Source organism: Equus quagga, chromosome 1 (genome assembly GCF_021613505.1).
Source record: "Equus quagga isolate Etosha38 chromosome 1, UCLA_HA_Equagga_1.0, whole genome shotgun sequence".
Taxonomy (NCBI): domain Eukaryota; kingdom Metazoa; phylum Chordata; class Mammalia; order Perissodactyla; family Equidae; genus Equus; species Equus quagga.
This window is the reverse complement of record NC_060267.1, coordinates 182466587-182482549: the sequence shown is the minus strand read 5'-3', so window position 1 is coordinate 182482549 and position 15963 is coordinate 182466587. Positions and strand designations below refer to the sequence as shown.

Sequence of the window (15963 nt, the reverse complement as noted above, 5' to 3'; positions counted from 1 at the left end):
TTTAGAAATATAATGCTGAGCATGGGATACAAAGAAGTCCTGGTAGAATACATACAGCGTGAACAATTTGTACAATGGAAGGTATGTTCCTGTGGATTCAAATCATTCATTTTAAAAGGGAGGAAATGGAAAACAGAATTCAGGACAGGGTCACCTCCGGGCGGAGGAGCACTGACAGCCCGGGGAGGATGCAGCGGGAGATGCTGGAGGGGTGCTGGCTCTCAGTGCGGCACTGCGTTCTTTTTGTTGTGCTTTAGCTTATGTGACATAAATTCTTTTCAAAGGATCAAGTATTCCAATAAAAAGAAAAAATGAAATCCATTAGCATTGCCCATATCTGGGGCAAGGTAAAGTTCCCAATGAATATTCGGCAGTTATTGTTATAAAATGTGATGACAGTGGAAGAGATGACAAGACACAGCTGTGGCTGCAGATGAGGTGTGACTGACAGGGCAGGTGGGACAGCGCTGCCCTGTGGCGGGAAAGCAGGTGGCTCCTCAGCACCCAGGGCTGGGAGGGCCCCAGAACTGCAGGAACCGGAGGTGGCGGTGGGGAGGAGGACACGAGGCTGCTCGGGTGCCAGAACCACCAGACTCTGACCCCGAGAGGGCAGGGGCGATGTTGGTGGTTTTCTGCTTCACCCTCAAGCCCAAGAACACTGCCTGAGAACAGGTGCCAAAAGAGTATTTGATGGAAGAAAGGAAAAGTTTGTTTCATAGATGATGGTTTAAAACAACGTTTTAAGTAAAGATTACTTTGACTTAGAAGAATAGGTAGAAAGAGAAAAGAAGACAGCCAAGAACAGAAAAAGAAACACCAATTTTAAGGATAGGCAAGGAGCTCCCAAAGGTACCTGAGAAGGAAAGGTCAGGAGGAAGAGAAGTCCAGAGATGGCTGTGATGTGTTTGCTGTGTCAGGCACCGAGCTCAGGACCCGGCCTCAAAACTGATACACACATACATTCATATACACCTACAGACACACACGTGTATGCAGATACGCTGTATGTAATACAGACCATGCAAACAGTACATGTATACACAAGTACACATACACACACACAGACTCTATTTTACTGAGCCATTTTGAAAATAAGTTGCAGGCAATCACGGCCCTTCCCTCCTGAACACTTCAACATGCATCTCCGACAAACAAGAACATTCTCCTGCCGCGTCATAGCAGCATCATACCTAGGAAGATTAAGATCAATTCAGTAATTTCATATAGAGTCTGTATTCAGACTCACACGATTGTCCCAGAACCATTTCTGTGGCTCTCCCCTCTGCTCACCCCAGTCACCAGCACAGATCACTCCTATTATTTCTCTTTGGCCTCTTTTGATCCAGAACTGCTCCCTCCCACCCAGCATGTTTGCTTTTCGTGGCATTGGTTTTTTAAAGAGTCTAGGCTGGTTGTTTTGCAGAATGTTCCATACTCTGAATTTGTCCGACTCTTCATCCGTGATTACTGTTTTGACAAGGTCTGTTGTGTACATCTAATTCAATCATAGCAGGAGGCACAATACGTCAAGTTATCCCATTTTTGGAGAGTTTGATCATTCAGTGACGGCCAGATATTCCTATTGAAAAGGTACTTTTTCCTTATTATTCTAAATGATGTGGGAATGATGCCTTCAGAGTGGAATACAGCTGGCCCTCCGTGTCCGCGGGTTCCACATCCACAGACAGAATCAACCAACCTTTGATCAAAAGGCCTAGGATGGTTACGTGTGTGCGAGCACGTATAGACTTCTTTCCTTGTCCTTATTCCCTAAACAATGCAGTATAACAACTATTTACACAGCATTTACATTAGTCATGATAAGTACTCCAGAGATGATCTAAAGTATATGGGAGGATGTCCGTAGGTTATATGCAAATACTTCACCATCTTGTATGAGGGACTTGGGCATCGTGGATTTTGGTATCCCCGGGGGTCCTGGAACCAATCCCCCACGGATACCGAAGGACAACTGTGTGGTTCTCCCACAACCTTTCACCGAATGGCTTTTCACAGTCACTTGAAGATTGTTGCCCAAATCGATTATTATACTGAGGTTGTAAAGGGTGACTTTCTAATTCTATCATTCCTCCTACATTTTCTAGCTGGCATTCTTCTGTAAAGGAGAGCTGCCCCATCTTCGTCCTCTCATTTTTATCCGTATTTTTAATATCACTATCAACTCCCAAATTTGGTTCGTGTTTCAGAGTATTTTCATCTATTACTGTCATCCTTGTCGGTATCTAAATTGTCCAATTTAGAGGTGCCCCCAGCTCCGCTTCCGTGGCCTTCTTCACGTTTCCCCATGGGTCTGAGCGCTTCCTTGCTTTCTGCCAACAAGACACCTCAATTCACCTATGCCTTCCCCGGGCCTGAGGTGAAATCAGCCACTTCTCCAGGGAGTCTGGTTCCTGCTCGTGAGCAGTGACGCTTAGAAAGCCGATGTGCGCACTGATACCGAGGATGGAGCACTGCTTCTCCACCTACAGGAGGCTTGTTATTTCAAGACAGAAAAGGCTTGACCAAGTTTATAGCTGCTGGGGTGTCACAATGTCTAGATCTATAGGTTTTCTCTTTGTTTGAAAGACTTGGGCGGGTTTACACCTTGAAGAGGTAGACAGAGAGAGACTGAAAATACAAAAGAGAAAAGCAGTAATGTACAGAAAAGATGGGAAGGAGCACCTGTTATTATCAGAATGTTTTACATATGGGCATTACACCTCAGGCAATAATGAAACGGCATCTGACAGCTCCCACGGGACATGGCAAGACACAAGACAACTTTCCTATAAAGTACTTGACTGGCTTATAACGAAATCCCTTGGGAAAGTGAAATAATCACAAATGGAATGGCCTAAAAAGGACACGTATATTCAACAACGGATCCCAACCTGAAGGACTCAGAAAAAGCACAGGTCTTTCATGTGCACGCTGGGCGCCAGCTTTAAGCCGCGTAAAGTACATCCTTGACGTTTAAGTCCTACTCATTTTGAAATGAAAATAGTGGCTTTACTGTCACATGCTGTGTTTAATCAAATACAAACTCATTTAAGAACTGCCCAATTCATAAGTAACTGTCACAACATAGCTTATTAAAATCGAAGGGTACTGATTCTTCCAACAGGTATGAAGTACATAAAATTTTAGGTTGTAAAGTGTATGAGGATCCCTTCTCTGCAGTATTCCCACTCCCACCGACAGTCCCAGATATTTATACTCCTCTCCGTTGGCTTTGTGAGGCTGAAGCTGGAACAAACACGCAAGTGGTTGATACTTGGCTAAGTAGTCAAAGCTGTGACCTTCTGAGAAATGAATCTCTGTTCCCCATCCCCAGAGCAAGGTGGTACCCATTAATGCCCTTGACCCCAGGATCTGGGGATCTGAGTACCGCCTGCCTAATTGAGGACTGCAAACACCATCCGAGAGGCAAAAAGAGGTCAGAGATGCATTTCCTTGCCTGGCCCCAGGGAACAGAACCACGTATTCCAAAACAATGCTGCAGAAGAAGAGGCCAGAAAAAAGCCAGGGATCCAAGCAGCTGAACCTGATTCCGGATAGGGACAGGAATCAGCTCCCCAAACCCTGAGGACAGGAGAGTTTCACACCTTGAGCCGCTCTCACCGGAGATTCAGGCTCATGCGGACTGCCGAGTGAGAGCCTGAAACCCTGTGGACCTGACTCGTACTCCGCATGGTTGGGTGGTGCTTCCTGTGACAGAACAGAGAGCACAAGCAGCACAGCCTCCCTCCCCATGCCCCGTGGGAGCACGCTGGGCCACACGCCCCAGGAGGTCCGAGCACTTTGCCAAGGGTCCACCGTGCGTCCTGCTGCCCTGCGTTTCAGTGCAGAAGAACATCAACCTGAGAACCACGAGAGAAGTGGGGAAGGGTGTGGGAGCCGGAGCCAGGGCGGGAGTTCCAGAGACATCTGATCATTCTACTCTCACCCCCTGAACCCACGATGTTCCATCTGAGCCACACACTGCCAGGCACCAGGTATTTGATTCCTACACGAACAGGAGCCTGCGAGGCAGCTACTAATACTCCCTCAGTTTAGAGACACAAAAACTGAAACACAGAGGCACTTAGGAACTATCCCAATATCACAGCTATTAAGAACTTGAGCCATATCTCTAACCAAGGCCCACGGCATCCAACATGCATGCTCTTAATCATTATGCTTCTCTGTCTGCCCACTATTCCAACAGAGCAGTAAATAAAGCCCACTTCACCTTCCTAGACCTTGGCATGTGAGTGACTTATTGCTGATGAGTTATTAGGTTGGGCATCAACAACAAAGCTGACGAAATTCCCTTTCCATATCAAATGATACCAAACATACCTACCAGAAAGGAACTATTCTGGTGGTTCTCGACTTGGGAACATTTAGAAATGTCTGCATTTTCAGTTGTCATAAATCATGGGGTGCTACTGGCCCCTAGTGGACAGAGGGCAGGGATGCAGCTGAACATCTTACAGTGCACAAGATAGCAGGCCCACAAAGACCTGGAACCCAAAAAACGTCAGCTGTACCAAGGCTGAGAAACCCTGGGCTTTCCCAAAGCCTGAACCCCAGACTGCAGGTGAAAAGTCACCACAAATCCATCCTGAAAATCCAGACGCAGGAGCTGGTAGAGAGGCTAGTGATGGCTGGCCATGGTCATGGCCCCAAAAGTTTGCCCTGTGCCACCTTGCCCTCTTCCAGCAGCTTCCATGATCTGCTTGCATAAGCACAAGACGTGAGGACAGACCCAGGTTCTTGGATGTGCCTGTCCCACACTTGGCTACGAATCCTGCTAAAAGTGTTTTAAGGGAAGTGGTTAGAATTAAAGGTAAAGACTAGATTTGGGCCTTTTCCATTTAGTATCCATACTAACCCACCGCCCATGGTCACACATAATCAAAGCTTGGCTCTGTCTGCAGCCGAAACACAGACTTTTGATCTTCGTGAGTTTTAGAGTCTGTGAATAGGCCGGCCCAGGAGGAAGGCCTGGCAGCCAAGACAGGGCTGAGCCTATGCTTTGGTGGAAGAGGAAGTTCAGATGCCTAAGAGGAGCATGCAGATACTTCTAGTGTAATTAGCACAGCTTCTCAATTGCAGCACGCGACCAGAGCATTCACCCAATCCTACACTAAATTAAAGCATGTCCATCACTGGCCTAGATTCTAACTGAAAGTGAAGTCAGTGGGCCACAGTGGCCTGCAGTTAGGAGGACCAAGTCAGATCTTCTCAAGAGCTCATGTCTGCCGCAGAGAAAGCCAGCCCAAGGTGAGGAGCAGCAGCCAGTGGAACCCTCCTGCTGCCAGCGGGCCGAGGGGACGTGCGTGTGGCACCCACGCCACAGGGAGCAGACCTGCACTTCCACCCGGAGCAGACACTGTACCACCTAGCAGTCAACGTCACTTGTTTTCGTGACCATTACGAACAGTCCGATTCTGTGCCCCTCCTTGGACATCAGTGCAGGAGAAAGAAACGTGAGGCAAATCAAATCAACCTTCACTGTCATGTGATCCAAGATTGCTGGCCTGATACCACCATTCCTGAAGCTGGTTTAGGTGCTTGCTGCTCTGTTCCTTTGTCACTTCCTACTATGAGAGCCCCTTGTTGTACCCAGAAGTACCACTCTGTTCAGCCTCCCCTGAGAATGGGAGCTTCCTATGAGCTCCCCGTGGCTCATGTATCCCCACCGTGCCTCACAAACACGTTCTGATGGATTTAGTGAGCAAAGGAACAAAAGCTCCTGGCAAAGGAAGAAAGATCAGGGATATACAGGAGCCCAAGGCTACAATGTACCTTAAGAACTGAAGATTTCAACAAGCGGAAATCGCATCAAGTACAGCAGAGAAGTCAGGAAAGAGACAACTTCTGAGTACTCAAAGGGTGATAAATTTAGAAATGAGGTCCCTGCAGCCTGTGCGGAGTGTACGGACTGTGGCGCGTCCTCAGGGTGATGAAGGGAAATAAGAGGGGTTCATTCTTCTGCTTAAAGGAGAAAGTGAGAGTCTCATGGCTGAGCCCAGAGAGAGTGTAGGCCAGACGGGCCATGGAGAGCTGACGGGTTAGAGAGCCACTGCGTGGTGCTGACAAGGAGCCACGCAAGAATCAGGCTTCCGAGAAGCTAGGGGTGGTCAGTTACTGAGAAAGAATACTCACTTCTATGAAATCAACAGCCACACTTGTGATGACTTCCTCCCAGATAGGCCCACGACCTAGAAGCAGAGGACACTGCGCGAGCACCCTAAGGACCCAGGGCTGAGGGAGAGGCAGGACCATAAGTCAGGGTGCAGGGAGTTCTAAAGCATGCAGCCGACCACGGAATAAGAATGGCCAGGAGGCTGAGGACAGACTTAGAATTAATCAATATTATTGAATAGTATAAAATATTTTAAAAATATAAACTATGTCATAAAGTATTGAATAACATAAAATATTACAAACTGCAGGACTGAATAAGCAGCCCACACATCAATCCCCTTTCTATTCAATCCATTCTACCTGCTCTGGAAACCGTCTAAAACATCACACATTGGCACCAAAAAGGGAAAAGAAAACCAAGTTCCATGTTAGGGCAGGGGAGATAAAATCAGCAAAACTGAGAAAAAGCTCCAGTAGGTTTAGCTCATGTCTGATGATCACACACCGGAACCCTTTTCTACTGATATGAGAATCATCTAGAAACAAATACTTACCTCACACGAAAAGGTGTGGGCACCTCAGATTCAAGCTCATGACGTCTGGACTTGAAGCAGGGAGAAGAAATACCAGATTGTCCCTTGACAAGGACTGAACAAGGAGCAGGAAGGAAGTGCTCATCACAGGCAGGTGCCGATGAAAGAGGGATCTGAAAGCAGTCCATCCTCCACAAACATTTTTATTTCTAATTATGAAACAGTTCAAATATATAAAAATAAAAGTACTGAAACTAATGTCGGTAACACCAATGCACCCAATCGCCCAGGGTCAATTGATGGCAACGTTGAGGCAGAGTTGTTTCAGAATTTACGAGATGAAATGCCACAAATACAGCTGGAGCACAGCCACCCTGCACCATCCCTTCCCTCCCCAGGAGTAAGCACGTCCTGAAGTTGGACTGTATCGTCCCGATCAGGATGTGTCCAGTACTGCCCTGCATCACGTACAATATCACTCCACGGAGAACTTAATCTCTCTGCTTTATTTCTAAAGAGAACTTGATAACCTTTGAGGAACATTCTACGTAAATATAAGATGTTCTTTAACACTTGCTCTCAAGTAGATATCTATAAAATATCTATTTACATTTCCAGGAGACCACAAGGATAGGATTATGCTGATGAAATCTGTAATGGATAAACTCTGAGAAAGATCCTAGATTTCAGGGCTACCTATAATGTAACTTTTCCCTATCTGGAGTCCCAACCAGAGCAAAGAAAAACAAGCTTTTTAACCTCCTCACCAAACATTTATTAAATGTCCCCTGTGTACAGGGTCTGAAAAAAACTTGCTACTCAAGAGAGTCATCAAGCTCGCAGCATCAATATGACCTGTGAAGTCTGAGTCTTTAGCAAGATCCCCAGATAGTCTGGATGCACATTAAAGCGTGAGGCGTGCAAGTTTAAAGAATTCAGAAAGGTGGCAACACAGACGAAGGCAGAAGCAAATGCAACCAGCATTCTGCCAAACTCCTCCTCCTCCTGTCAGACGACGCAGCTGTCACAAAGGCCACACCTGAGCATCAGCAGACCGGTGGTTACCAGCCAGGGGTGATTCTGCCTCCCAGAGGACATTTGGCAAAGCCTGGAGACAATTTTGTCACAATTTGAGGACATGGTGCTACTGGCATCTAGTACACGGAAGCCAAGGACGCTGCCAAACATCCACAATGCAGAAGTCAGTCCTCCACAGCAAAGAACTGTCTGGCCCAAAATATCCACAGTGTGAAGGTTTTTAAACCAAAAAAATCCTCCCTATGATTTCCTGGCTAAAATGATCAATTGTTAACTTCACTAATTTAAAAAACTGATTTGAGCATCTGTATCCACAGGGCAAAAAATAAACCGATAACTAAAAACACTTCCCGTCCAACACTCTCAAGTACAGAGTTTATAAGGCTGCCGTGGGAGTTCACAACCAAATCCATCATCATCAATATTGACACCCAAGACCAAGTACCATGAAACACCAAACGGTCATGTTGAAACATTTCACAATTATAAAGGCCGAATTTAACAAGTGAGTACATTGCTACCACACACTTCTCCAGTAAAAACATTCTGGTGTTCATTTAACCTAATTAATTCTTCATTTTTCTCCTACAATACAGATCATTAGTGAAGAAACACTGGCTACTTTGAGATGACAAGCATTCACTGGGCTAAACTACTTCATTGAAAGGAAACCTCATATTATACAAAATCTGTTCAAGGTAATTGAAAAAACCCTCATCAAAATGTTAGGAAGAAATCTCTTCTCTTCTTCAGAGAACGTAGAATTATGGCACACAATCAGAAGGGTGGAAGGTGGTCTGCCATTCTTGTATAGAGAGAAATAGGTCCCCGTGTGAGGACCTATGAGAAAACATTCAGCGACCGTGATCCACACGCTCCTTTCACACGTTACTAGCTGCCCTTTGGTTTCACGCATCCCATTCCACTCCATCTTTAATTATGTTACAAAAGACCCAAAGGGCCGGTCCATACAGACACACAGGCCGTTTCCTTCTCCTTTACCCACATTTGTGGAACGAGGAAGCGTTCCACCTAAGGGAAGCTGAAGACGTACTCTGTTAAGTATCCTTTTTTTAAAAAGTTTTGCCACATACAGAAATCTTTCTTAAATATAGTCTCAAGAATTTAGGGGGCATTGTTTACATTCCCGAAGCCTGAAGGTTAACATCATGACCACTTTCACTACAGAAATGAAGAGAGAATCTCAAAAATAACTACTGTGGGATGGGCTGGCTATACCTCCACAAACCGGCTCACCAGAATGCCCACTTTTCCAATTGCTCATCGTCCAGAGGTCCTTTTCCTGTTTTTTTCCTTTCTTTCTTCCACTGCCTGACCCTCATCCTTAACGGGCTGGAGCAAGCTCTTAGAAATAATGACTCGACCGAGAGCCTGGGGCAGGGAAGGGAGCGTTGCTGGGTCACACCAAGACGGACTTTGTTGCCTTTCTGATTCATTTGGTTCTTGCTTATTTTGGGGTTACTGTATAAAATCAGCATCAGTATGTGACTATTTCCTCCATCTGTGAAATGACTTGGAGTTTCCATAGGTCCCTTTACCAGGACATTCAATCCTCTGTACTAAAGACAAGGAGAGGAGACGTGGCAGATGTGACAAGGTCAAAGTAACACAACTCGGTTATGATCTTGTCCCGTTTTTCACCCAACACATGTTTGTGCCTTTTGGGCTCAGTACAGAATTGGCCTCACCTGCTGCAGCTGCCTTACGACGGCTTCTTTTTCACACCGCTCTCCACCCTTATCAGGGTAGAAAAGGCTGCCACGCTCTGAGACACCAAAACCAAGTACAGCAAAATATGTACCTGGAGGGCACAACGCCCTCCTGTCAACTCCAGTGCTGAGAAAAAGTATTTAAAAGCTTGACAATTACTACCAAATTGTCTCAGATTTGCCTTTCGCTCATGACTCCTGTGGAGTGGCCAACCAGACAGCAGCACAGAAGCAATGACACCCTGCCTCTCCCTCAACCAGCATGCCCCAACATTTCCACCACCTGCGACGGCTTAAAAATGGGCCAAAATCGCAAGACAATGTTTGAGGGGAAAGACCCAAGCAAGTGTTGAGCACTGACTCCGCTTCAGAAGGCAGACCTGCTCTAGAAGTTTACCTGGGTCAGCCAGCCCCTTCTATCGATCTCAAAGTGAGGAGGGAGGCAGCAGGGATGCTAGTCACAAGGGCATCTTGCTCAGATTCTCAACGCTTCTGGGAATCTGAGAACACAGTTCTGGAACCACAGCATCAGGCTACATGCAGACATATTGCAGCTCAAAAGCACCTAAGTCACAGACTCTGAGAAAACGTCTTTATACGGATTTCCTAAGGAAAGGAATTGTGGCTCTCCCTAAATCATTTCTGGGAAATTCTTCACTATTTCTTATATATAGTGGCTTCTGGTAAGTTTCTAACAGGAAGGACTTTGACTCTCCAACATTTCTGGAAATTCTTCACTATTTCACTATATAATTATATATTACATAGTTAATATTGCTCTCTTCTTCAAAATGGGTTAACATCTACATTTTTCAAAATTTTACATTTTACACTCCTGTGATCCCAAGAGTTACTGAGTGCCTACCTACCATGAGCAGCGCATCACAGTGACTGACATGGTGGAGTCCCCAGCACTGGGACCCCGGGGAGCACAGGGCAGGACGCACCCTCTCAAGTTCTGTGACACTGGCTCTTAGACTAAGCCGCATCTTACTATCAGGGGACGAGACACTATCTAGTCTAAATTCACTGCACACGGACTCTTTGCCACAGCAGACAGCTTAAAGTAGGAAACGTGGCCCCTTCGCTTTCCATCTAAACTATGAAACAGGCCACAGAACACCTAGAAAGAAGCAAATGACTACAAACTCCTCTGCTCAGAGCCAAGCGTGCAGCCAGAGGACGGGTGTAGTGACAGGAGAAAAGCACAGAAGTGTGAGTACACACACAAGGGGGCTCACACCCCGTCCACCACCCCACAGCCGGGGCGGTGGGGGAGCGGGGGCGGTTTCCGTAAAGGAAGCACATTCAAGCTGAGGCCTGGAGGACGAAGAGAAGACAGCCAGCCAACAAGGTCTTGAGAGAGTTTTCCACACAAATGAAAGTCTGCGCAAAGGTCTGAGCTGAGAGAAATCACAGAACCTACGAGGGGGCACAAGGGTTCAGGACAGCGCAGGAACTCACACTGGAGGCGAAGGAAGCGGGGGTCTGACCAAGGAGGACTTGGTTCTGGGAGCGAGGACCGACTATTATATCTAAGATGGGCAGTAACATTCGCTTTGATGTAGCAAACACTCTTTCAAATCAGCTCTAATCTTCCCTGTGCCCTAAATCAGCATGTCTGACATCAGTGAAGAATGCAGAGCACTCCCTAACAAAAGAAGGTTCTGGGTAATAGCTAGGACAGCCTTGTCCAATAAAAATACAATGCAGGCCACATATGTAATTTTAAATTTTAGTAGCCATATTCTTTTTTTTGGCTTGAGGAAGATTAGTCCTGAGCTAACATCTATGCCAATCTTCCTCTATTTTTCTTTCTTTTTTTTTTTTTCTTTATATGTGGGACACCTCCACAGCATGGCTGGTGAGCACAGTAGGTCTGCGCCCAGGATCTGAACCCGTGAACCTGGGCTGCTGAAGCGGAGCACACAAAACTTTAACCACTTGGCCACCAGACCAGGCCCTTAGTAGCCATATTCTTAAAAAGTAAAATTAAGATTAACTATATATTTTACTGGAATATTCCTAAAATATTATTTCAACATATAATCAATATTTAAAATATGAAAATATTTTATATTCTTTTTTTCACACCAAGTCTGTGAAATTCAGTGTGCGTTTTACACTTACTTCCCATCTCCATCGAGACTGGCCACATTTCAAGGGTTCTACAGTCACATGTGGCTAGTGGCTACCAAGCTGGACAGTGCAGATCTAGAATGCATTTCTAGATTAGGAAGCATTTCTCAGAATGTTTAAGGCACTTTTATCATTCGTGTTTGTTTTCTAATTTATAAAAGTAATAACAACCAGTTTTTCAATGGAAATAAAAAACCCAGACTATCTCAGTTTTGAAAGATACCCACACTCCCACACCGAAAGCACCAGTCACTTGTGGATGTGTATGCTTGTAAGACATTGTCCTATATCCAAAGCACATGCAGGGTCTGTGTCAACAGCTCTTAAACCTAATATATTAAACAGAGTTCTGAAAATGAAACAGATTTACTTCTGTTTTTATAGTTTGATTACCTTTCGAGACCATATTAAATGAGCATTTCCTACAACTTCGGAGTTTCACAGGAAGCCATTCTCGTTTGAGGAAAATGCTGGTCTCCACGATTACCTCAGTTCTCAGACCATCCTATTCTCCAATTGTTCTTTCCTGTCATCTCTGCTCTTCCCTTTTCAAAAAGAAGGAAGGAGGGAGGGAGGGAGGGAGGGGCCCTAACTAACACATAGCAGAAACTTGGCACAGAAAAGGCTTCCACTGCCCTTCGCTTTACCACATGGTGAGACACGGAGGCTGTTGGTGCCCTTTGAGTGACAGTGTCATGTCCCTTTCCAGGCCTCGCCCTCGGAAGCTACAGAGCGATGAACGCCACCACCACAGGTCCCTGCTCCTGGGACCCCCTCATCACTCAGCAAGTCATCCCGGCACTCTACTTGGTGGTCTTTGTGGTGGGCGTCCTGCTCAACGGCGTGTCGGCGTGGGTGTTCTGCTACGTGCCCGGCTCCAAGAGCTTCATCATCTATCTCAAGAACATTGTCGTCGCCGACTTTCTGATGAGCCTCACTTTTCCCTTCAAGATTCTGAGCGAGTCGGGCCTGGGCCCCCGGCAGCTGAGCGTGTTCGTGTGCAAGTTCTCGGCGGTCTTCTTCTATGTCAACATGTACGTCGGCATCGTGTTCTTCGGGCTCATCAGCTTCGACAGATACTATAAAATCGTGAAGCCTCTACTGACGTCTGTCATGCAGTCAGTGAACTTCAGCAAACTCCTGTCGGTGATGGTGTGGGTGCTCACGCTCTTTCTCGCTGTTCCCAACAGCATCCTGACCAACTGGAGTGTCAGGGACGTGACACGCATAAAATGTATGGACCTGAAAAACACACTGGGCCAGAAGTGGCACAAAGCCTCAAACTACATTTTTGTGGGCATCTTCTGGATGGTGTTTCTTTTGTTAATCGTTTTCTACACTGCTATCACGAGGAAAATCTTTAAGTCCCACCTTAAGTCCAGAAAGAACTCCATCTGGGTCAAGAAGAAGTCTAGCCGCAACATATTCAGCATCATGTTTGTATTTGTTGTCTGTTTTGTGCCTTACCACATTGCCAGAATCCCCTACACGCAGAGCCAAACAGAAGCTCATTACAGCTGCCGGTCGAAAGAAATCTTGCACCACGTGAAAGAATTCACTCTGCTCCTGTCGGCTGCAAACGTCTGCCTGGACCCCATTATTTACTTCTTTCTCTGCCAGCCATTTAGAGAAATCTTATGTAAGAAACTGCACATCCCATTAAAAGCTCAGCAGGACTCAGACGCTTGCAAAACCAAAACGGGAAACACAACGCAGGAAAGCACAGATATTCTGTGACCTCCCACCTCCTTGCAAATGAAGCCTGCAGATGCATACTGTAATCTGCAACTACAGGCTAAGAGGGAGGAGTGAGCAACGTGCCCACGATGAGCAGTGTCATCTGTAAGCATTACTGTCCAATTTAGTACAAAAATAAAAGGTACGTTTCCATGTTTTTTCAGTAACATCAAAGAAAAAATAATACATACATTATGCCATCTTATTTCATCAAAATAGAAGGTTTAAATTCATAATCACTAGTCTGGTCAGTTAATGTAGAACCTAAAATAGCAAATAAAGAAAATAGGAAGCAAGACAATTCACAGGGGCGTCTTCCTTCTCTAAACATAAGAATTAAGTTAATGAGTTATGTAATTTTTCTCAACAGGGTGACTAAAGACCAACTTAGCAGCAGGCACAGTCTGAGAAAGGGCGAGAAAGTGAAAAGAGTCCAGTTTTCTCTGATTTGAAGCAGATAAGCAAATGCCCAGAAAATTGCTTAAGAAATCCCCTACTGACTGATCTCATGGTATTTCAAAGGAAAGCAGATATAAATTATGTACTGTGCAATAAAAAATGTAATTTTTTCTGATAGCGTTTTGAGGATTATATAAGATACATTTTAAATGCTTTATATGAAGACTTGTTAAGCCACTTAACCTGGGGTGCTGGTGTTAGAATATTTTTAAGTAGCTTCTACTGAGGGAAGCTACATATGGGCATGTGCTGCCAGCAACTTCCTCTGTTTAATGGTATGAAAAAAAGTAGGATGACTGGGAAAAGCCAGACACACACACACACACACACACGCAGAGGCTGGCAGTATACATTATTCTCTAGGGGTGGGAAAAAGTAGTTTTCTTTTAAGGGACTGTATGTAATAAAAAGAAAATCTACAATTTACAATAATGAGAAATTACACATAAAATAAAAACTTACATACTACATTTTCTGGAGAACACACGGATTTAATATGCAGAGATATGAGATATGGTTGCTGGCTTGTGCATTATCAAAAGTAATTCTTTCTCTGCTATTAACTGGCTAGAAGTCAGTCAGCTCAGCTTTCCAACGCGCTCAAACATTTTTGTAAGTCATGTTTATACATATTTCATGCTTTACTGTATACGTAACAATAAAGAAATTATTTTTAATAATGTCAATTTTTTCTTAATAATCAAGAGATGAGAAAACATTACCACATTTCCTCACAGTCGAGATGTGGGTGATTTCTGCAATGCGGCCCATTACACATGCTAACAGAAGGAAGACAGTTCCGTAAGAACTCACTGACTTTGCAAAATAAGTATTTCCCATGCTCTGGGACCTCACCAGATTTTAGGCAAAACTCAGAAAACACACCTTAAATTGAGTCGGAGCTGGGAAGGTTTCCACGCTCCCCGTGTGCCTTCTAGCCTCGAACAGCTCCCTGCTCCCCACTCCTGGTCAGACGTCCTCTCTTAAGAAGAACAAAATCCTCGGCCCACGAGAAACGTGCTTGGCGCAACTAAGCTTGCTCTATTTGTTTGGCTAAACATATCTGAGAACGAAATCGGGCAGGGACAAATTAGCAAACACTGCTGTTGCCTATGCCCCGTCCTGGGCCGGGGGAGGAAATGGAAGTAAAGAGAAGATGCGGAGCCCTAAGAGATGCCTCCGCACGCACGGGCGCAATAAAGCACGTGGGTGATGGGAAAGGAAACAGCAGCAGAGCCGCGGAGGACGCGTGAAGCAAGAGTGAGCAACAGCTGCCACGCTGAGAACTTTCAGGCCCAGGGCTACAGAGGAGCACGGAGAAGAGGGGCAACAGCAACACTAGGTTAACCCAGAAACTTCTGTGAGATCACCAGGGGTATTTTTTTAAAATTACTTTGTGGAATAATTTCTGTCGCTAATTTATTGATAAGGTTGATAATATATATTTACTACGGATAAAGTAATACAACACTGAACCATTTTGTACAAGCAGAGCTGTGGGATGGTTAAAAAGCCTTTTGAAGATTCGCATATGGAAAAGGAAAGCTTCGTTTTGTGAAACACGGTTCTTTTGGGGAATGTCCTGTCGTGAAAGGGCAATACCACAAGCCACTGGTCCCCCTCAGAGGACAGTGACAGGAAGAAAGTGGTGGCTCTTACTGTGGAATCCCACACGGCACGAGTTCCTCCCCCTCAGACTCACAAACCCTCGGGGTGCTGTTTACGAAGAGGAAATCCCACATCCTTTGGGGGGGTGATCTGTTAGGTCGGTAACCGGCATGATGTTATCTCTTGATGCTGCTGATACTTTCTGTATTAACAAAGACACTTTTTCTTCTTCTTCTCCAGAGTCAAAGGATATAGGTGGCAGCAATAGGGTTGAGCTCAGAATAGAGAACCAGTGGCACACACTCTACTACCATCACCAAGTAGAGACAAAGCAGGTGTTGGGGTGTTTCAGGAGTTTCTGGATTAATCTCATGGTGAAGCCAATGAATCAAGATTTTCTCATTTGCAGGTGACCAAAAAAAAAAATACAACTAAAATTGGACTTAGACAATTAAAGAGATTTGTAGGCTGACAGACAGGAATGTCCTGATGGAGCCAGGCCTGGGTTTGTACCCTTTCTCCAGCCAGCCTCCATGGCGTCAGTCTCAACTCATAGGAAGCTGTAGGCTGTCCTTTTGTGGTAG

At 45.3% G+C, this 15963-nt stretch overlaps 2 protein-coding genes across 8 annotated transcripts in view; one reads left to right on the top strand and one right to left on the bottom strand.

Annotated features, from left to right (window-relative positions):
- P2RY14 (purinergic receptor P2Y14) overlaps positions 1 to 14457 on the top strand; it is a 49525-nt gene extending 35068 nt beyond the window's left edge. For 3 of the 7 annotated variants that reach the window (XM_046661189.1, XM_046661171.1, XM_046661150.1), the window contains 2 exons: positions 8303 to 8404; positions 12285 to 14457. In XM_046661189.1, the coding sequence (XP_046517145.1) occupies positions 12311 to 13312 (1002 nt within the window). In that variant the 5' untranslated portion in view covers positions 8303 to 8404; positions 12285 to 12310 and the 3' untranslated portion in view covers positions 13313 to 14457. Of the gene's footprint in view, positions 1 to 1615; positions 8212 to 8302; positions 8405 to 12284 lie in introns of those variants that run through there. The other 4 variants (XM_046661198.1, XM_046661143.1, XM_046661179.1 and 1 more) reach the window with 2 other exon arrangements.
- MED12L (mediator complex subunit 12L) overlaps positions 1 to 15963 on the bottom strand; it is a 297559-nt gene that overhangs the window by 168038 nt on the left and 113558 nt on the right. The gene's annotated exons all lie outside the window — the stretch shown is intronic.